General features: G+C 39.3%; 1 protein-coding gene across 1 annotated transcript in view; it reads left to right on the top strand.

Moving 5' to 3' along the window:
• The window catches only part of DCP2 (decapping mRNA 2), an 82,448-nt gene that overhangs the window by 43,914 nt on the left and 14,820 nt on the right, over positions 1-23,714 (top strand). Inside the window, exons 5-10 of the mRNA XM_004480292.4 lie at positions 5,962-6,114; positions 6,237-6,349; positions 7,060-7,167; positions 9,642-9,777; positions 11,611-11,730; positions 13,734-13,785. Coding sequence (XP_004480349.1) covers positions 5,962-6,114; positions 6,237-6,349; positions 7,060-7,167; positions 9,642-9,777; positions 11,611-11,730; positions 13,734-13,785 — 682 coding nt within the window. The remainder of the gene's footprint in view (positions 1-5,961; positions 6,115-6,236; positions 6,350-7,059; positions 7,168-9,641; positions 9,778-11,610; positions 11,731-13,733; positions 13,786-23,714) is intronic.

Below are 23,714 nucleotides of genomic sequence, written 5' to 3' on the forward strand. Positions count from 1 at the left end.
ATCCTATTGGGTGGTAGGGGTGGTTCTATGGTTGCTCAACAGTTCAGTCCCTTTAGGCCAAGAATAACTGCCGTTGCCTAGAGAGCTGAGGAAGCACCAGCCCCCTTCTGTCCTCTTAAGGCATGGGGTTGGATCCACAGGCACCTGACAGTTCAGACCCTGTTGGCTGAAAGTACCCACCATTGTCCAGAGAGGCTGTGGAGACACCAAAACCCTCCTATCCTATTGGGGGTGGGGTTGGATTCATAGGCATCCAATAATCCAGTCCATGCACAGTGAAGGTCTGTTCTTGCCCAAAAAGACTATGCAAAGATCAGCCCCCTTATTTCTTATTGGGGGGTGAGGGTGTGTCTACAAGTATCCATCAGACCAGGCTGTGCGGGCCCAAAGCACTTGCAGTTACCGAAAGAGGCTGGGCAAACACAGTCCGTCTCTTGTCCTATTGGGGATGGAGGTGGAGCCACAGGTGCCCAACCGTCAGATTTGTGTAGCCCAAAACTGTTGCCCTGAGAGGTTGAGGCAACACCAGCCCCCTCCTATCCTGTGGGGGGATAGCAGTGGAGATGGGCTCAAATGCACTCAACAGGTCTGTGTGGGCTGAAAACTCCTGCCATTGCCTGGTGAGGCCAGGGATACCCAACTCCTCTCCTATTCTCTTGGGGTGCGGATGCAGCCCCAGGTGTCCAACTGTCAGCCTCTGCCAGTGGAGAACACTTGTACTTCCCTGGAGAGCCTGGTGCAGTTCCTGCTAGCTACCTCTCTGCTGGAGGTGGGGCTGGTACCTAGGCTAGGGCTGCAGTCCGATCTTGGTGGAAAGAAGCCAGTCCCTAACTTGACTGGATTTCAGTCAGCCAGGCTCCCCCTCATGCCGAGGGCAGAGTCAACATGGCTGCTACCAGACTTTCCTGCTTGAACACGCTCAGACCCTAGCTGGCTCTAGTATTATACTTTATCCAGCCAAGTCTGCTAATCAGTAACTGAGGTCAGTGGACATCTTTCCCTTCCTCCGCTGTTTATGGGAAATGGAGCTTTTAACTCCAGCCACGGAACAGATCCTGAGGCAGCTTGCGCCCCTAGAGTAGGATGGGCACCAGCCTCTGTGGTGTGGCTTGCAGCTTCCCAGAGAGGAGGTGCAGGTGCCCCCAGCTTCCTGCCTGCCAGGGGTGGGACTGGGGTTTAGGCTAGACCTGCAATCCAACCTGGGTGGAAAGAAGCCGGTCCTAATAAGCACTGATTTTCTGTCATCGCCACTTCCCCTTGTGCCTGGGGTGGAGTGAGAATGCCGGCCACCGGCTTCCCTCTGACCTGGACAGGCTCAAAGTTTAGTTGTTCCTAGGATTCTACTTCAGCCTGCCGATTCCAATGGTCAGTAGCTGTAGTCCATGCCACACCATGTTTTCTACCTGTTCTTATTGGGGGAGATGGAACTTCAACCATGAAATAGCTCCCAAGGTGGCTTGCTCGCCATGAGCCCCAACCTCTGCAGCGTGGAGGGCTCTACTTACAATTCCTCTGTGCAGATGGGCAGTCTCCTCCTTCCACACTCTCAAGGATGTTGCAGGATACTCCTCTGGTCCCCTGGGTTCTCCAAACAGGTCTTTTAGGTAGCTGTGGGTGACCACCAACTGCCCTGTTTCAGGAGCTGACTCCAGGAGCTCCTTACTCTGATGCTGTCTTGGCTCCACCGCTCTTTATCTGTTCTTTTGTTGTTTGTTTTTAGAGGCAATGTCTTCAAGCTCACTGTCCTTTCTTCTGCTTCCTCAAATCTGCTGGTATTTGCCTCCAATGTATTTTTAATTTCATTTATTGTACCTTTCATTACCATAAGGTCTACTATTTTTCTATGAATATTTTCAAATTCTTCATTGTGCTCTCAGTGTCTTCTCTTTTTTTTTTTAAGATTAAAAAAAAAATTTTATTGATTCCTCTCTCCTTCCCCCGCGTTGTCTGCCCTGTGTGTCCATTTGCTGTGTGTGCTTCTGCATCCGCTTGCATTATCCTGCAGCACTGGGAAACTGTGTCTCTTTTTTGTTGCATCATCTTGCTGCATCAGCTCTCCCCATGTGTGTGTGGCGCCACTCCTGGGCAGGCTGCTCTTTTTTCACACAGGGTGGCTCTCCTTTGTGGGGTGCACTCCTTTCATGTGGGAACCCCTACGCGGGGACGCCTCTGCATGGCATGGCACTCCTTGCATATGGCAGCAGCACTGTGCATGGGCCAGCTTACTGCACGGGTCAGGAGGCCCTATGGATCAAACCCTGGACCCTCCATATGGTAGATGGATGCTCTATCAGTTGAGCCACGTCTGCTTCCCATCAGTGTCTTCTCAATATCCTTAATCTCTTTAGCTATCTCATTGAATTTATTAAGGAGATTTGCTTGAACATCTACGATTTGTTGTTTGAACTCCTTTATATCTTCTGCAGGCTTATCTTGTTCCTTTTTTTTTTTTAAGATTTATTTTATTTATTTCTCTCCCCTTGCCCCCGTTGTCTGCTCTTTCCATTCGCTGTGTGTTCTTCTGCATCAGCTTGCATTATCTGGTGGCACTGGAAAACTGCGTCTCTTTTTTGTTGCATCATCTTGCTGTGTCAGCTCTCCATGTGTGCAGCGCCACTCCTGGGCAGGCTGCACTTTGTCACGTGGGGCAGCTCTCCTTGCGGGTGCACACCCTGCACGGGGGCGCCCCTGCATGTCACGGCACTCCTTGCACATGGCAGCAGTGTGTGTGGGCCAGCTTACCACACGGACCAGGAGGCCCTGGGGACCGAACCTGGGACCCTCCATATGGTAGATGGACACTGTCAATTGAGCCATGTCCATTTTCCTTATTTTGTTCCTTTAACTGGGCCATATCTTCCTGTTTCCTGGATTTTAATTTTTTGTTGGTATTTTTGCATTTGGCTTCCTAGATGTATTTATTCTGGGTACAGTTTCTCTCTTTAGCTGAGGGCTTTCTTGTCTTTTCTTCCTTGCTCATTGTGTAGTAGGAGTTGAGGATGTAGTTGGTGTTTTAAACTATGGAGGCTGAAGCTGCTAATGTTTCCCCAGGAATTGATGATGCTTCTCCCACCTTTCTCCTCTGTCAAGGGTAGGGACAGAACTGCAGCCATGTATAATAATCCAAGTTGGGCAGGACAAGACTGTCTGTAGTTGGTCAGACAGATTGATGAAGCTTCACACCCCTTCCTCCCCTACTTTGGGCAGGGACGGAGCTATAGTTGTGGGCAGTAGTCTATGCCATGTGGGTCCAAAATGACCACAGTTGCCCAGATAAACTGATGTAGCACCAGACCCCCTCCTTGCCTTGGACCCTCTAGAGTGTCCAGCAGTTGCCCTGAGAGGGTGAGGGAACACTGTCTCTTCTGCCCTTTAGGGGGTGGGAATGTAATTGCCAACGCCCAACAGCTCAGTCCCTGTAGGCCAAAAGTATTTGCCATTGCCTGGAAAGGCTGAGCAAACACCAGCCCCCCCTCCTACCCTATTGGGTGGTGGGGGTGGTTCTATGAGTGCATAACAGTTCAGTTCGTTTAGGCCATGAATACCTACTGTTTCCTGGAGAGGCTAAGGAAACACCTGACCTCTCCTATCCCATTGGGGGTGGAGGTGGATCCATAGGCATCCAGCAGTCCAGTCCATGCAGTCTGAAAGTATCTGCTGTTGCCAGGAAAGGCTATAAAAACACCAGCCCCCTCCTTTCCTATTGGGGGGTGAGGGTGGATCCACAAGTACCCAGCAGTCCAGGCTGTGTGGGCCAGAAGCACCTGCAGTTACCCAGAGAGGCTGGGCAAACACAGTCTGTCTCTTGTCCTATTGGGGATGAGGGTGGAGCTGCAGGTGTCCAACAATCAGATTTGTGCAGAACAAAAGTGCCTGCAGTTGCCCTTAGAGGCTGAGGGAACACCAGTCTCCTCCTATCCTATGGGGGGACAGAAGTGGAGATGACCTTGAAGGCACTCAACAAACCAGTTTGTGTGGGCTGAAAATGCCTGCTATTGCCCTGAGAGGCTGAGGGTACCCAGCTCCTCCCCTATCCTATTGGAGTGTGGGGATATAGTCCCAGGTGTCTGACTATTTAGTCTGTGGTGGCGGAGATCACCTGCAGTTGCCTGGAGAGCCTGGTGCAGGTGCTGTCACCTTCCTCTCTGCTGGAGGTGGGGCTAGAGCCTAGACTAGGGCTGCAGTCCAGTCTTGGTGGAAAGTAGCCAGTCCCTAACTCTACTGGATTTTCAGTCAGCCCAGCTTTGCCTCATGCCAGGGGTGGAGTCAAAATGGAGGCTATCGGACTCTTTCCAACTTGGACAGGATGAAACCCTAGCTGTTTCTAGGATAATACTTTAGTTAGTCGAGTCCACTAATCACTAGCAGAAGTTAGTGCACAATCGTCTCTTCCGCCTTTGTTTATGGGAAATGGAGCTTCTAAGTCCAGCCATGGAATAGATCCAAAGGTGGCTTGCACTGCTAGAATAGGATGGGCACCAGCCTCTGTGGTGTGGCTTGCACTTTCCCAGAGAGGTGTTGCACGTCCCCTCAGCTTCCTCCCTGCCAGAGGTGGGTTTGGGGTTTAGGTTAGAGCTGCAATCTGATCTCGGTGGAAAGAAGCTGGTCCCTTCCAGTGCTGTGATTTTCAATCAGCCCTTCTTCCCCTTATGCCAGGGGCATAGTTCAAATGGCAGCTACCGGCCTCCTAAGCTGGACGGGCTCAAAGTTCACTTGTTCCTAGGATTACACTTTAGCCTGCCAAATTTCTTAACCAGTAGCTGAAATTGGTGCCATACTACATCTTTCTTCCCTGTTTTTTGGGAAATGGAGCTTCCAGCTCCAGCCACGGAATAGCTCCTAAGGCAGCTTGTGCCACAGGCACCGACCTCCGCGGCATGGAGGGCTCTACTCATGAATCCTCTCTGCAGATGGGCAAGTCTCGTCCTTCCATACTTTCAAGGATGTTGCAGGATACTCTTCTGGTCTCCTGGGGTCCCCATGCAGGTGCTTTAGATAGTGATTACTAACTGCCCTGTAAGACAGGCTGACTCCAGGAGCTCCTTACTCTGCTGTCACCTTGACTCTGCCCCCCTCCCCCCCAACTCAACGCCTTTTTAATTTGGGGAATGAAGTGGGAAAGAACTGTGTGAGAACCATACAAATATTATTAGAAGGAGAATATTTAAAGGTTAGAATAGCCATTAATTTTTTATTTCAAGCAGAATCTGTTATTCTTAATCAGATTGAGTATGGCTTCTCTGCTTGAAGGGGAAAGTGGGGGTTAGATGCCACATTAATTCCTTAGATTTCTATTCTCTGAGCCTCTCCTCTTGTCTCACAATCCCCTCCCACTCCCAAACAACCCTTGAGTTCCTGTGAAGGGAGGGTAGTTTTAAACTATTAATCCAGTCCAATATTATCCAATTCTTTTTTAAAAAATTCATTATTTATATCAATGTCACAAGTTTCTCAAGAAACACAAGATAATAGCTACAATAACAATAAATCTGCTTTGGACAGTGGTTATTTCCAATTCTTTTTAGTTTACAACTCCCTCCCCTCTCCCACCCCCAACACACAAATGCACAAATGTGGTTGTAGCTGTACTTCTGAAATCTGTTTATATTAATGAGTATTAATCAAATTTTCACATATTTGAAAAAGTTGTGTATATATATATGTGTAAGTATATGTATAAGAAGCTTTTTACATATAGCTTGGTATACATATAGATTTGTAGACTCTGAAGTAAATCCACATGTTGTCCCTAGTGACATACTTCCCATACATTGTGTTCAAACAGCTGCCTTCATGTAATAGATAAACTTAACATGGAATCTTTTGACTCCCTGCCTAGTGTTTTCATGCTTTTAATTGCCTAAATATTTCTTAATTTTTGCCTTTGAAATAAATGAATTTTAAAACTGGAGGTCTAGCAGCTAAAATTTAAAAATCTATATCCAAATTCATTATTTCCAGGTATTCGAAGAAACTGGTTTTGATATTAAAGATTATATTTGTAAGGATGATTACATTGAACTTCGTATCAATGATCAGCTTGCTCGTTTGTACATCATTCCAGGAATTCCAAAAGACACAAAATTTAACCCAAAAACCAGAAGAGAAATTCGGGTATGTAATAATTGAAAGTATTATAGGTTGCGGACAGTTCCCATTTGAATCAAATAGGAAATTGTTTTTAGGAACTCCTTGGTGATGATTATCAAAAGGATTTTTTTTCTTCTGTATTGCAGAACATTGAATGGTTCTCTATTGAGAAATTACCCTGTCATAGAAATGATATGACTCCAAAATCCAAACTTGGCTTGGCACCTAACAAATTTTTTATGGCCATTCCATTTATCAGGTATGATCATAAAAACAAAACTGACTTTCATGAGTATGATAATCAGCCACTTCATTTAGCCAGGCTTTAGAAGTGAATCCTTGGGAAGCAGATTTGGCCCAATGGATAGGGCATCCGCCTACCACATGGGAGGTCCAAGGTTCAAACTCAGGGCCTCCTGACACATGTGGTGAGCTGGCCCATGCACAGTGCTGATGTGCGCAAGGAGTGCCGTGTCACGCAGGGGTGTCCCACGTACAAGGAGTGCGCCCCGTAAGGAGAGCCACCCACCACGAAAAAGTGCATCCTGCCCAGGAATGGCACCACCTACATGGGGAGCTGACGCAGCAGATGATGCAACAAAATGAGACAGATTCTGGGTGCCACTGACACAAGCGCACACAGAACACACACAGTGAATGGACACAGAGAGCAGACAACTGGGGGGAGGAGGGGACGGGGAAGGGGAAATAAATAAATAATAAATAATAATAAATCTCTTAAAAAAAAGTGAATTCTAGGACATGCATGTGGCTTAAGCAGTTGGTGCTTGCCTATCACATGGGAGTTCCCAGGTTCAATTCTTGGTGCCTCCCAAAAAGAAGAAGAGCAGACACAGAGCAGACAGTGAGCACAAAGAACAAAGGGGGTGGGAAGCAGGGAGTGGGGAGAGAAGTATATAAAATAAATCTTTAAAAAGAAAAAAAAGTGAATCCTTAATGTTTCCATAGACCATTAAGGGACTGGCTTTCTCGAAGATTTGGAGATTCCTCAGACAGTGACAATGGATTTTCCTCAGCTAGTAGCACACCAGTTAAACCTACTGTGGAAAAACTGAGGTAAAGAAATATATTCATAAAATTCTGATAGTTTTTAATATGGTAGCATTTTGCTTCTAAAGTTTGTATCAATTCCTTTTTGTAGCTAAAGTTTTGTTATTGGTCTAACAGATAATAGAATTGAAGACTTTAAAGGATTTTGATGAGATGAAAAGGGTTAATTGTCATTGGAAGGGAACTTCAGGCACATTTTAAAATAGTACACTCGAGGGTATGAACTTTTTAGATGAATAGAGAACTCAAGGAAAAGAAAAGAAGAAATCTAATGTGTATGTGCTTTAATACTGTTGGTGCTCTATTTCATATCCTCTTTGAGAGATAATTGAGTTTCTGTGGAGGATTGAATGGGGGTATATTGGAGTCTGTTATTTGTAGAGGAGAGGAAGAGTACCAACATAATTTGTTAAACTCTGAATGATAGGCCTGTGAAGACTGACTTATGTTTTCTTTTTACTTTCCTTGCCATAGACTGTGCATTATGAAGAGTGACATGAATCAAAAAGAACTTTTGTTGTTGTTTGGAACTTACTTGTTTCCAAATCACAAATAAAGATTAGGCTGGGGAAGTACTTTTGTTTAAAAAGCATATATTTTTATAATCAGCTTATTAGAACTTGCCTCTGGTAGATTCAGAGAGAGTTGCTTTTATTTTCTTCAATTTGCATGCTTTGTTTTTATCTTAGTACTTTACAGTTTAAATAATAGGTGTAAACCTCATCTCTGCAGCCAGTATTTTTTAAATAGGTAGGTAGCATTCTATTTTCTTGGGTTTTATGAAGACAGGAGCTTGGACTAAATTCCTTAAGAGTCATTCCTGCCTCTCATAATTTATAATTATTAAAGCTAAATTGTACATGAATAGACATAAGTGGAATGGTATAGAAATAATAAGGTAAAGGTAATGCAGCCAAGATTAAAAAGAAAGAAACTACTAAAAGTTATGAAATATAATGCCTGGAAAAAAATTGCACAAATGTTCATGCTTGAGGGGACTCTTTCCTCCCTAGCATAGTATGTGGTCCTGTTGAGTAGAATAATGAGAGAATAGAGCAAACTCTGACCATATTTCAACTTTCTAATGGAGGGTGTTTTTTTGGCTTTTTTTTTTTTTAAAAAACAAACAAACATGTAGACCTGTGTCTTGATGTGTTAGAGGCACTATCTGAATTTTGTCTAAAGAAAAGGTAGGGGACTATGATTTTGTATTATAATTTTTAAATGGGAAAGGGGAAGAATTCTGAAATATTGTTGAAACAATCTTACTATAATACGGATCTTGGAATCAGTGACCAGGCTTTATTATATGTGTGATAGTATGTAATGAGATTTCTGCTATTGCAAAATACTGCATGAGTACAATCTTTTAGAATCAGATTCTTTTGCTTAATTTGCCCATTTTATTGTCTTGGGACACTTAATTTTTTGCTATAAAATTAGAACCTATTGACCTATGTAGGATCAAATGCCATACTTTAAATACCCTAATAAGAATATGAAGTTGTCTGTCCCATTAAGAAGGAAAATCCACTTATATTTTTGTTTGTTGCAAATAAATTCAGAAAACTATCTTCTTCACATTTTTAAGAGTAATTACTTACAGGATGATTCACACACATGGATGATTTAGAGGAGTTTGGTATTAAAAATTATAGGTTATTCATTCAAAATATATTTCTTGGGAAGCTGATGTGGCTCAGGTAATAGGGCCTCTGCCTACCATATGGGAGGACCCAGGTTTGAACCCTGGGACCTCCTGGTGAAAAAGAAGAGAAAGTGTGCCTGTGTGGCAAGCCAGTGCCTGAGTGGATGTCCATACGGCGAGCTGAGTGCTCACATGGTAAGCCGTGTGCTCATGCGAGTGCCTACATGGTGAGCTGAGTGCCACGTGGTGATTCAAATGCCCGTGTGGTGAGCCAAGTGCCGGTGTGGTGAGCTGAGTGTCTGCGTAGCACGCCTAGTGCCTGGGGGTGAGCCAGTGCCTGTGCAAGTGAGTCATGCAGCAAGGTGATGACGTAATAAGAGAGACAGAGGAAGGGGAGAGTCAAGGTGAAGCACGGCAGAGACCAGGAACTGAGGTGGCACTACTGACAGGGAACCTCTTTCCATATTAGAGGTCCCCAGGATTGAATCCTGGTGAATCCTAGAGGAGAAAGATGAGAAGATAGAAAAGAGAAATAGATACAGAAGATCACACAGCAAATGGACACGGACAGCAAAAACAGCAGGGTGGGGGAGGGGGAGGGGAAGGAAAAAATTTCTTGCGTGCCAGGCAGTTTTCTTGGTTCTTGGGATAAGTAAGTAGACAAAGGAGACAAGACTCCTTACCCTCGTACAACTTACATTCCAGTGGGGAGAGACAGACAGTAAATAAGAAAGTAAAACATGTATCCTTCAAGATAAGCTGTCAAAGTGTTAGAAGAGCCAGAAGTCAAAATTTTCCTAATGTGATTTTTATTTTTTAATTATTGGTACAGTCGAACCAAATTCCGCCACAGTCAGCAGTTATTTCCTGAAGGTTCTCCTGGGGACCATTGGGTAAAGCACAGGCAGCCACTGCAGCAAAAGCCATATAATAATCATTCTGAAATGTCTGACCTTCTAAAAGCAAAGGTAGGTGAAACGCATTAAAAATTTTTCAGAACTTTAGATCATTTGATTTTGAAATCTTATCTGAATTGAGGAATTGCAAATTAATAGTTTATAGACTCTGAATTGATGCTCAAAAGCTCCTTTGTTTCTGACTTATGATTTGAGCAGGACCTTAACCTTTTCAACATTGGTGTAAATCCAATGTAGAAGTCATAGGAATTAACATCTGACTTTGGTATTTATGCTGCTATTGTAAAGTTCATTTTAAAAAAAAGTCCTAAGGAAAATATCTTCCAAATGAAGATAAATGGGTTGGGTGTATTGTAAAGAGTTTTAAAAAAAAAAGTGATAGTACACACCCTATACATGGATGCCGGCATGCTACAGGGTGCGATGTTCATCTGTATTGGCTTTTATTTGAGGGAGAAGAGAGTGGGGAGTTACGTGTATTGTAAAATTCCAGTTTCATTCTTTTCTTGTCAATATATTTTTTATTTTTTTTGTTTTTATTTTTTAAAAAGATTATTTATTTATTTCTCTCCCCTTCCCCTCCACCCTGGTTGTCTGTTCTCTGTGTCTTCTTTGTCTGCTTCTGTTGTCAGCGGCACGGGAATCTGTGTTTCTTTTTGTTGCGTCAGCTCTCCGTGTGTGCGGCACCATTCCCGGGTAGGTTGCACTTTCTTTCACGCTGGGCGGCAGTCCTTACAGGGCACACTCCTTGTGCGGGGGCTCCCCTACGCGGGGGACACCCTTGCGTGGCATGGCACTCCTTGCACACATCAGCACTGCGCATGGGCCAGCTCCACACGGGTCAAGGAGGCCCGGGGTTTGAACTGTGGACCTCCCATGTGGTAGACGGACGCCCTAACCACTGGGCCAAGTCTGCCGCCCTCCCAATATGTTTTTTAAAAGAAGAATGAGAATAAGAAAGTACAGTGTCACCTACCTAGTAGGGTAGCTAAACTAAAAGAGGTGAAGTATTAGTAAGGATGTGGAACACTGAAAACCATATTTCCCTCCCATTCTTTATTTTAGTTTAGCTTACTGTTTTCCATCTATTTTAGCAACTGTTAATAATAAACTTACTACTATATTTGCATTGTTTTAGCCAGTCCTTTCGAAATAGCTGTCTTTCCAAGATCTCCAAGGACAAATTAACATTTAAAAACTTGACTTCTTTTAAATTATAATTGTGCAACAAAGAAAATTTCTCATTGTTAAAGCAGTATAAGAGCAAGATGTAAACTAGTGCATGTTCAGATTTGACATCAAGTTTTAGGTCACAATTTAGGGACCATATTTAAAACACCAATCTTCATTATTATTTTGTATAGAAGAGATTCATTTAATAATGTTCCTTTGTTTATTAATAACTTACAGCAAATTTAGGCTAGCAACTGATTACATCTACTGCATACTTCCTGCTCTAAGAACTGTTGACCATTGTGCCTTAGCATTCTTCTCACCGAGAGGTTCCCTTATTTTCAAACTTGTTCCCCTTCCTCCTTTTTATTCTTTATTTTCTTTAGTGTAATTTTTTTTTTCCTCATATGTATTCTTTCCATTTATGCATTATGAACAAGAATATGTAAACAGGTACTGGGTAAGACGAGATATGGATAGGATCATAGGACATGGAACATCGTATTTGTTATATCATACCTTTAAGAGAATCTTGCTTTGTGAAACACTATCTTTCTATAAGAAAATATATTGATATGGTATGATTCCCAGTTTCATGAAGAATTTTTGGGACTTTGCTAAACTGATTCAACCTGCTAAGCATATTTATAGGAGTATATTCTTTTGCTCTATTACATGTACTATAAGTTTACATTTTATTTCTTTTTATAGGATAAACAGAATCCAAATATGAAGGGAAATGGTAGAAAACAGTATCAAGACTCACCTAATCAGAAGAAAAGAACAAATGGAGTCCACAATCAGCCAGTTAAGCAGCAGAATCCCTTGATGGTAAGAGTTATAGCTGCCTTGCTAAGTAGTTCACCTTTTTTAAGATGGGGGAATGGCATTGTCAAGGCACATTGATATTATTTGCTTTGTTCTTATTTTAACTGATATCTTCATAGTGCTAAATTATGCACTCTTATAATCATACACTAAAAATCCCTCTTTGGTCACTCTTAATTATAGGTTTATAACATTGATTCAAATGCATATATCTAATCTTTGCTTTTTATGTGGGTGTTTACATGTATAGTCAGCCCTATTTTCTGGAGCAATTCAATGGTAATTCTGTCTGTATTCTAAATAGAGTTTGTGTTATTTCAGTGAAGTTAAAAATTTGGGAGAACTTTGTGGTGTATTTTTTCCTTCAAGCTTTATGGAGTTAGAAAATTAAAAATAAAAACAAAGCACTCATACCTAGTGGCATAGTCATTAAAAAGGCCTAAAAACAAATAACTGGGAACATTTCAAGGAATTTTCTTCTCTTCTGTTCTTTTATTTTGTGCTCCAAAAAAGTAAGTCATAACTTCTCTTATTTGTGTGCTGCATTTTCTTATGCTAGCTTTGCTAATTTTTCATTTCTTTAACAGTAGGTAATAATGGAAATTTCAAATTTTTAGCAAAAATATTTCATCTGAATTCCAGGGGTCTTATTTACTTAACTTGGTGCATAACAGCTTCACCAGTGAATACATTTTAAAGATCAATTTACTGTCAAATTAGTTGCCCTTTACTATTATTACATTTTACTCTGGTAAAAGTGTGATGAGAACAAAGGAGATAACTTTAATAAAATTCAACAACTCTTCCTAACAAAAAATGGACAGAAAGATATTCCTTTAAAATTATAGTATTGTAAAAGTGTTCTTTTTTTTTTTCCTATTTAATATATAAATTTAACTTGGTATCCCCAAAAAATCCTTTTTTTTGTTTTTTTCTTTTTGTTTTTTGGATAAGTTCACAAATGCCTTTCATATTCATCTGTCAGAATTTAAATAGGTTAAAAAGAAATGTTTTTAAAAAAGAAAGTTGATGATGGGGAAAAAGAATATGAACAAACAGTTCATAAGAGAAGAAATAAGTGATAAATGTGAAAAATGTTAAATCATAAGTTCAATTAAAAATAGTCAATTAAAATGGGATACCACTTTTTCCCATCAGATTGTCAAAGATGAAAAGTTTGATAATACCCAGTTGAGTGTATTGGGACCACTTAAAAATTGCCCAACTGGTACAACCTTTCTAGAAAGCAGTTTGTCTATATGTATCATAAGCCTGAAAAAGTGCCTATTGCCTTGTTTCACTAGAAGAGCAATTTAAAGAATATTCAACCGAATACTCTCTATAGCAATGGAAAAATGAAAACAACTTAAATATCTAAGAGATGATACTAAAGGTAACATTGTAGATCTTTGTAATAGACTACCATGTAGTCATTAAAAAGATGATGTAGATTTATATTTATTGAAAAGCAATGTTTCACAATATATTACATTTAAAAGTAGGTTACAGAATAGTAGTATATATAGTATAGTTGATTAAAATTTACACAATTATATTAAAATATATCCATACATATCTTCATAGACAAAAAGCTGGCACAGTATGCACTGGGATGTTACTAATTACCTCTAGGGTAAGAGATTTAATTAATAAGTTTTTTCTTTTTTTCTGGTGTTTCTGTAATGTAATCAAGAAATAAAATAGTTCTAGGCTTAAAAAAGTAAATAAAAAATGCAACAAAAAAATACAGTGAGCATACAGTTCAACCAAAGTGTACAGTCAGTGGTATGGTTGTGCATTCATCACTTCAATCATTATTAGAGCATTTTCATTGTATGTTTTATTAATATGTATCAATAAAATTGATTTGTTAAAAAAATACAGGGAAAATGGAGATGGTGAACATAATCTGCTTTAACTTTCTTCCTGACAAATTTATCTCCTGATTTATAATAAATAACTAAAGATGATACATTTAATGTCTGTGTTTTTATGTTTTTAAATAGAAATGTGAAAAAAAACTTCATCCAAGAAAACTTCAGGATAATTTTGAAACAGGCAAGTCAATTTTGGCTTTGAAACATCTCTGCCTTATGGGATTTGGTTTGGTTTTGACCTAACTTTGATTTTAGTGTGTGTGTGTGTGAGATGAGCTGTGATAGGTAAGTAGGACAAATATTACATATTCTGTAGAGCGAGATCATATATATGGTCAAATTCTCTTAATATAAATCTGGTTAAAATGAATATATTTAAATAATGAAGATGAAACTATTTGCCATATGAATTTACTTTATCTTTTGTGAATATCAAACCTTAAGTACTGTGCATGAATAGTATCAATAAATAATTGCTTAGGGGTTAGAGAGAGTAGAACCAAGTATTGTAAAGATGAGGAGACCTATTTCTCAATATATTTATGTAGGGGAGCATTAATTTCAGAGGGGGCTCATTTTCTCCCATTTTGGTGGTATGTTGGTCAGCTTTTTAAGGTAGTACTCAGAATAACTTTGTTAAAGAAGACACTTAATCTTCAATTTATGAAAAGTAGGTGTGTGTGATCTGATTTGGAAAATAATGCTAATGAATGTAGAAAACTCTTTGGTAATAGTGAATTATTAGATACCATTTGGGAGTGTAGTACAATAATTTTTTCTTAGGTGCTTTTTTACTTTTCTTTTAATTAGTGAAATTGTGAGTTTACAAAACAATCATGCATAACATACAGGATTTTTCATACACTGCCTCACCACCAACACCTTGCATTGTTATGGAGCATTTGTTATAATTGATGAAAGAACATCAAAATATTTCTATTAACTAGTTCATAACTTGCATTAAGTATATTTTCCTTATAAACGGCCATATAATTTACACCATGTAGAAGTATTGTTAACTTGTTACAGTTCATGACAGAAAGTTCTAGTTTTTATACTGTTAACCACAGTCTGTCATCCACCATGGGTTCACTGTGTTATACAGCCCCATGCCATGTAACATCCATCCAGAGTGTGTACTCAGTGGTTCTCAATATCATCCAGAGTTGTTCTGTCATCACCACAGTCAATTTGAGAGTGTTTTCATTACTCCAAAAAGAAAAATTTCATTCTCCTTTGTACCCTCCTACATCTTGTAATAGTGGTGTGAAATTTGTTCTAGTTCATGGAAAAACATTCTTGTCTATGTACTCTTAACCACATTCCTCATCCATCACTGAATTCACTATATTATATGGTTCCAAGATTATCCTCTTTCTTTCTGTTGACATTTACAAACCTAGACTACCCCTTTCACCCATAATCACATTTATAAATCAGTAATGTTATACTCATTGTAGTGTGCTACCATCATTTCTGTCAACTTCCAAACATTTGCAATCAACCTTATTAAAAATTCTATAGACCTTAAGCCTTGGCTTCACCATCTCAACCCTCATTCTATCTTCTAGTAACCTAGACTCTAGATTTTAACTCCAGGAGTTTACTCATTATATTTAGTTTGTATTTGTGAGACTGTAGAATATTTATCCGTTTTGGTCTGGCTTATTTCACTTAACATATATATCCTCAAGGGATATATATGGATATATAAGGGCCATCCATGTTCTCATATGTATCCCAATTTCATTTCTTCTTATAGCTGAATGGTATTCCATTTTAAATATATGTGTATCACATTTTGTTTAGCCATTCATCATTTGATAAACACTTGGTTCTATATTTTGGTTCCATATTTTAGCAAATGTCAATAGTGCTGCTATGAACTTTGGTGTACAAATGTCAGTGTGTGTCCTTGCTTTCAGTTCTTCTCAATATAATCCAGCAGTTCTATATTCAGCTTCCTGAGATACTGCTAAACTGATTTTCACAGAGGCTGCACCATTCTGCACTCTCACCAGCAGTGAAACGAGTGTTCCTGTTTCTCCACATCTTCTCTACCACTTGTAGTTTTGTTTTTTGTTTTTTGTTTTTGATGATGGCCATTCTGTAATGTGTGAAATGGTACCTCATTGTAGTTTTTATCTGTATTTCCCTAATAGCTAGTGATGTTGAACACTTTTTTTTCATGTGCCTTTTCACCAATTATTCCTCCTCCCCCTTTTAAAAAAAGATTTATTTATTTATTTATTTCTCTCCCCTCCCCCCGGCCCCAGTTGTCTGTTCTCTGTGTCCATTTATTGTGTATTCTTCTGTGTCTGCTTGTATCCTTGTCAGTGGCACTGGGAATCTGTGTCTTTTTTTGTTGTTGTTGTGTCATCTTGCTATGCCAGCTCTCCCTGTGTGTGGCGCCACTCCTGGGCAGGCTGGACTTTCTTTTGCGCTGGGCGGCTCTCCTTGCCCGGTGCACTCCTTGCACATGGGGCTCCTCTATGCAGGGGACACCCCTGCGTGGCATGGCACGCCTTGTGCACGTCAGCACTGTGCGTGGGCCAGCTCCACACAGGTCAAGGAGGCCCGGGGTTTGAACTGTGGGCCTCCCATGTGGTAGGCGGATGCTCTATCCATTGAGCCAAGTCCGCTTCCCCTTTATTTCCCCTTTTGAGAAATATCTATTCAAGTCTTTGACCCATTTTGTAATTGAGTTCTTGTCTTTTTATTGTTGGAGTTTTATGATCTCTTTATATAACATAGATATTAAGCCCTTATCAGATGTGGTTACCAAATATTTTCTCCATTGAGTAGATTCCCTTTTTACTTTCTTGATAAAGTCTTTTGAAGAACAGAAGTATTTAATTTTGAGGAGGTCCCATTCATCCGTTTTTTTCTTGGGTTGCTTGTGCTTTGGTTGTAAGGTTTAAGAAACTGCTGCCTGCTATGAAACTTTGAAGATGTTTCCCTTCATTTTCTTTTAGGAGTTTATATATAGGTCTTTGATCCATTTTGTGCTAATTTTTGTATAAGGTATGAGATAGGGGCCCTCTTTCTTTCTTTTGGATATGGATATCCAGTCCTCCCAACACCGGTTGTTGAACAGACTGTTTTGGCCCAGCTGGGGGCGGCTTGCCTTCCTTGTCAAAGTCACTTGACTATAGAGGGGTGAGGGACTATTTCTGAGTTCTTGATTGGGTTCCATTGGTCAGTAGGTCTCTTTTTATGCCAGTATCATGCTGTTTGTATTGCTGTAGCTAAGTAATGTGCTTTAAATTGAGGAAGTGTGGGTCTTCTATCTTTGTTCTTTTTAAAGACATTCTTGGCTAGTAAGGGCTACTTATTCTTCCAAATAAATTTGATAATTGGCTTTTCCATTTCTCTAAAAAAGACTGTTGGGATTTTTATTGGGATTGCATTGAATCTGTAAATCATTTTGGGTAGAATTAACAACTTAAATATACTTATGTTTTCCAATCCTTGAACATGGAATGTCCTTCCATTTTTTTAGGTCTTCTTTGGTTTCTTTTAGCAGTGTTTTGTAGCTTTCTGAATCAGGTCCTTTATATCTTTGGTTATGTTTATTCCTAAATATTTGTTTCTTTTGGTCTCTATTGTAAATGGAATTTTTTTCTTGATTATGTCCTTACATGGCTCATTACTAGTGTATAGAAATGCTACTGACTTTTGCATATCAATCTTGTATCCTGCCACTGTGCTGAACTTTTATTAGCTATTAGTAGCTTTGTTGTGGATTTTTCAAGACTTTCTAGATGTAGAATCATGTCATCTGCAAGTAGTGAAAGTTTTATTTCTTCCTTTCTGATTTGGATACCTTATAGCTGGGTTAGCTATACTCATATTAGACAAAATAGACTTTAAAAGCAAAGCTGTTATTAGAGACAAAGAAGGACACTATGTATTAATAAAAGGGGCTGTCTACCAGGAAAAAATAAAAATCACAAATATCTATGCACCTAACAAGGGTGCCCCAACGTACTTGAGGCAAACACTGGTTATAAACTAAAGGGAGAAACAGATGTCTCTTCAATAATAGTTGGATATTTCAGTATACAGATCATATCAATTAATAGAACATCCAGAGAGGTGATCAATAAGAATATAGAAACCTTAACAATTTGATAAATATACTAGACCTAACAGACATATACTGAACAATATACCCCAAAACAGCGGGTTATACATTCTTCTCAAGTACTCATGGATGATTCTTTAAGATAAACCACTTTTTGTGTCATGAAACAGGTCACAGTAAATTTAATAACATTGAAATTTTACAAAGCACTTTCTCTGGTCATAATGGAATGAAGCTGAAAATCAGCTCACAAATTTATGGATGTTAGACAATGCTTTACTCTTAAACATTCAGTGGATCAAACAGGAAATAGGAAGAGAAATCAGTAAGTATCTTGACAAATGAAAACTAGACCACAATATATAAAAAATTTATTGGATGCAGCAAAGGCAGTGCTGAGAGGGAAATTTATAGCCCTAAATGCTTATATTAAAAAGGAAGAGCTAAAATCATAGACATAGCTACATACCTGAGGAACTAGAAAAAGAACAGCAAACTGATTTGAAAGGAAGCAAAATGAAATAACAAAATTTAGAGCAGATATTAATGGAATTGAGAACAACAACAAAAAAAAACCCAGAAAATCAACAGAACCAAAAGCTGGCTTTTTGAGAAGATAAAATTCACAAATCCTTAGCAAAGAAAAAAAAGATGCAAAGAAATAAAATCAGAAGTGAGAGGGGGCACATTACTACTGACTGCCCAGAAATAAAAAAGATCACAAGAGGATACTGTGAACAATGTAGGTAACATTGATGAAATGAACAAATCCTTAGAAACACACAAACAACCTACATGACCCTAGAAGAAATGGAGATTTCAACAATCTAAGCAGAAAGAAAAGAGATCAAATCAGGCATCATAAACGTCCCCAAAAAGAAAAGCCCAGGACCAGATTGCTTCATAAGCAGATTCTACCATATCATTCCAGGAAGATTTAATACCAGTTCTGCTCAAACTCTTCCAACAACTCAGGAGGGAACACTACCAAACTCATTTTATGAAGCAAATATCATCCGGATACCAAAGCCAGGTAAAAGATAGTAGAAGAAAGGAAAATTACAGAACAGTTTCTCTAGTGAATATAGATGCAAAAATCCTTAAAAAAATTCTTGCAAATCGAATCCAACAGCACATTACAAAAATTACAAAACATGATCATGTGGCTTTTATCACAGATAGACAAGGGTGGTTCAACACAAGAAAATCAATGTGTAATATACCACATTAATAAATCAGAGGAAAATCATCTGATCATCTTAATTAACTCAGAAAGGACATTTGACAAAATCCAGCATCATACTTTATTACCACTCTGAAAAATAGGAATAGAAGGAAACTTTCTCAACACAATAAAGGGCATATGTGAAAAACCCACAGCTTTTATTGTCCTCTGTAGTGAAAGACTGAAAGCTTCTTGCTGAGATTGGGAACAAGACAACAGTGTCCACTGTCAACCACAGTTATTCAATACTGTGCTAGAAGTTCTAGCTAGAACACTTAGGTACCATTTTGAATTGTATGAAATTCTCTGAGTAGATAAGTATTTATTCACCATCTAAATTTACGGCTTTCATATGGAAGTCTAAGAAATGAAAAGGATTTTAGTTACATTTCTTGAAATCCTTTCTATGGTTTAATCATGGTAAAACCTATTTTAAAAAGAAGCACTGGGAAGCAGACTTGGCCCAGTGGTTAGGGTGTCCGTCTACCACATGGGAGGTCCGCGGTTCAAATCCCGGGCCTCCTTGACCCGAGTGGAGCTGGCCCATGTGCAGCGCTGATGCGCGCAAGGAGTGCCGTGCCACACAGGGGTGTCCCCGCATAGGGGAGCCCCACGCGCAAGGAGTGCACCCCATAAGGAGAGCTACCCAGCGCAAAAGAAAGTGTAGCCTGCCTAAGAATGGTGCCACCCACACAGAGAGCTGACACAACAAGATGACGCAACAAAAGAAACACAGATTCCTGTGCTGCTGACAACAACAGAAGCGGACAAAGAAGACGACGCAGCAAATAGACACAGAGAACAGACAACCAGGGTGGGGAGGGAGGGTAGGGGAGAGAAATAAATAAATCTTTAAAAAAATAATAAAATAAAATAAAAAGAAGCATTTTTCTCTTAAGAATTTGCTTATGCTGAATATTTAAAGTAAGAGTAATCATAGGGAAGCAGCTATGGGTCAAGCTATTGAGCTCCTGTTCACCATCTGGAGACCTGGGTTTGATCCCTGGAACTTCCTAGTGAAAAAAAAAAAAAAGAAAAAAAGGTGTCCTAGAGTTGTGCAGTGAGGTTCAGGCTCCCATGCTGTGCGGAGATAGGCACAGGCCCTCGTGTGACAAAGCGACACACCAAAAAAGACGATGGCACAACCAGTAGGAAAAAAAGAGTAATATAAAAAATGGAAGATGCTTTAATCCTATTCTGGAAAGTTAAGGTTAACTGAAGAAATTGAAACTATCATTAGAATTTAGTATAGGGAGGCTGATGTGGCTCAAGCGATTGGGCTCTTGTCTACCATATGGGAGATCCAGGGTTCGATTCCTGGGACCTTCTAGTGAAGGCAGGCTGGCTGTGTGGAGAGCTAGCCTTCATGGAAAGCCAGCCTGAGTAGAGTGCTGGCCTGTGCGGGAGTGCTGGCTTGCATGGCAAGCTGCCCCAAGTGGAGAGCTGGCATAGCCAGATGATGCAACAAAAAGAGATACAGAGGAGAGAGAATAAGAGATATAGCAGACCAGGGAGCTGAGGTGGTGCAAGAGATTGAGCACCTCTCTCCCACTCCAGAAAGTCCCAGGATCAGTTCCCAGGGTCGCCTAAAGAGAAGACAAGCAGAAACAGAAGAATGCACAGTGAGTGGACTGAGAGAGCAGACAGTGGGGGGGGGGGGGGAGTGAGAAAGAAATAAATCTTAAAAATAAAATAACACATATGCAGCCTAAAATTTCCCTTCTTAACCTCTGTTAAATAATTAACGGCAGTTCACATGCTATGCTACCATATATATAATTGAATGCTGTTAATTAGTTCATATGCTGTGCTACCATGGCGACCATAAAATGTGATCAAACAGAAACTGTACAAATTGTGTTAAATCCCCATTTCCTACCCTACCCTTTCCCCTTGTAAACAATATTCTATATTCTACGTCTGTGAGTTTGTTTATTCTAATTATTTCATGTCAGTGAGGTCATACCAAATTTGTTCTTTTGTGTCTGGCTTATTTCATTCTGTTCTTTTCAAGGTTCATCCATGTTGTCGCATGTAACAGCTTCTATCTATGGCTGTATAATATTCCATTTTATGTATATACCACATTGTATTTAGCCGTTCATTGGTTGATGGATATTTGGACTCCTGTCTTTAGGCAATTGTGAATAATGCTGCTGTGAACATTGGTGTACAAGTATTTTTTCAAGTCCTGCTTTCAAAACTTTCGGGTATATAACTAGAAGTGGCATTGCTGGGTCATTTGGAAATTTTATTCTTAACTTTTTGAAGAACAACCAAACTGTCTTTCACAGTGGCTGTACCATTTTAAATTCCCAAAAACAGTGAGTGTTCCTCTTTCTCTGCTTCCTCTCTAATACTTGTAACTTTTGTAATTTTCTGTTTTAATAGTAGCCGTTCTAGTGAATCTGAAATGGTATGCCATTGTGGTTTGGTTTGCTTTTCCCTAATAACTAAAGATGTTGAACATCTTATTTTTGCTATTTGTGTATCTTTGTTGAAATGTCTGTTCAAGGCTTTCCTCCTCCCCTTTTTTTAAAGATTTATTTATTTATCTCCCCCCTCATTGTCTGCTCTCTGTGTCTATGTGCTCTGCATTCTTCTGTGTCTGCTTGTCTTCTCTTTAGGTGGCAACGGGAACCAATCCTTGGACTTTCTGGAGTGGGAAAGAGGCACTTAATCTCTTGCGCCAACTCATCTCTCTGGTCTACCGCGTCTCTTATTGTGTCTCATCTGTGTCTCTTTTTGTTGCATCATCTTGCAACACCAGCTCTCTGGGCCAGCTTTCTGCACAGGCCAGCACTCTACCTGGGCCAGCTCTCTCCTTGGGCCAGCTTGCTGTGCAGGCCAGCTTGCCTTCACTAGGAGGCCCTGGGAATCCAACGCTTGATCTCCCATATGGTAGTTGGGAGCCAAATCGCTTGAGACACATCCACTCCCCTCCCCCCCCATTTTTTTATTGGGTTGTCTCTTCTTTATTTTTGAGCTGTAGGATTTCTTTATATGTTTTGGATATTCAACCCTTATTAAATATGTGGTTTCGAAATATTTTCTCCCATTGACTGGGTTGTCTTTTCATTTTCATGATAAAGACTTTTGATACACAAAGTTTTTAATTTTGAGGAGGTCCTATTTATCCTTTGTTTTTTTTCCTTTTGTTGCTTGTGATTTACATATAAGGTCTAGGAAACCATTGCCTAATACATGGTCCTGAAGACGCTTCATTTCATTATGTTTTAGTAGTTTCATAGTTCTAGTTCTTCTATTTCATTAGGTCTGTGATCCCTCTGAGTTGATTTTTTATTTATTATAGGTAGGGATCTATCTTCATTTTTTCGCACATGGACATCCTCTTTTCCCAACACCATTTGTTGAAGACTTTTCTTTCCCCAATGAGGGGATGAGTTTTGTTAGTTTTTTGTTTTTATTGGAATAATGAAGGTGCTCTAAAAATGATTGACGTGATGAATGCACAACTATGTGATTGCACCGAATACCATTGATTGTACACTTTGGACAGATTTATGCTTTATTAATATATATCAATAAAATTGGTTTGTTAAAAAAAAATCAGTTGGCCATAGAAATGAGGGTTGAATTTTTTTTAACTCTTTTAAAATTGAAGTTTATCATTTATGCATCCATCATACATAAACATAAAGTGTATAGTAAAAGTTGTGTTCTTACAAAAGATACATATCGTAGAGGGCTCCCATACATTACCCTACCACCAACACCTTGCATTTTTGTGTAACAATTGTTAAAACTATGAATGAGCGTTGTCAAAATATTTCTACTAACTATAGCCAATATCTTACACTTGTTGTGTTTTTCCCTCAACCCACCTGGTTATTAACACCCTGTATTAGCAGTATATATTTTTATAGTTCATTAGAAAACAGTCTCATATTTGTACTGTAACCACAGTTCATCTTCCACCTCAGGTTTCATTGTGTTCTACAGTCCTATGCTTTGTGTAATACATTCAAAGTATACACTTCAGTGGCTCTCATATTTATCACAGAGTTCTGTTATCATCACCTCAGTCAATTTTAGAACGTTTTCATTACTCCAAAAGGAAAAATCGCATATACCTTATACCTTCCTATTGTCCTTTAGAATTGATATACTATTTTCTTAGTCATTGCTGCAAAAATATTAGAATAATACCCTTAACTATCATCCATAATTGTAATTTTCCCTTGTATCACCATATTCCTAACACTTTGTAAAAGAACATTCTTATACTATATCACAATCTTTATCTACCACTGAAATCATAAGTTTATTCTCTTAACTTTTTTCAGTTGCAATATTACATCTACAAACTACCCCTTTCAGCCAAAATTGCATTTATAAATCAGTAGTGTTAGTTATACTCACTGTAATGTATTTCCATGTTCAGTAAATTCATTCATTCATTTACTGAATTTTTTTAAATACACCTTATTTTTAGAAAAGCTTTAGATTACAGAAAAGTTACATTGAAAGTATAGGGTATTCTCATATAACCCACCTGCTCCCCCTCTCACATTTTCGTCTAGTAATAATACTTTACATTAGTGTGGTACAATTGATGAACCGATACTGAATGAAGTATTGCTACTAGCCAAGCTCTATATAGTTTACATTATGGTTTATACTTGCACTATACAATTTTATAGGTGTCTAGTAGTATAAGATGATAACTCATAGTGATTTTGATTTGCATTTCCCTGTTAGCTAATGAAGTTGAGTATTTTTTCATGTACTTTTTAACCATTTGTATTTCCTCTTTGGAAAAGTGTTTCTTTAAATC

Source organism: Dasypus novemcinctus, chromosome 2 (assembly GCF_030445035.2).
Source record: "Dasypus novemcinctus isolate mDasNov1 chromosome 2, mDasNov1.1.hap2, whole genome shotgun sequence".
NCBI classification, from domain to species: domain Eukaryota; kingdom Metazoa; phylum Chordata; class Mammalia; order Cingulata; family Dasypodidae; genus Dasypus; species Dasypus novemcinctus.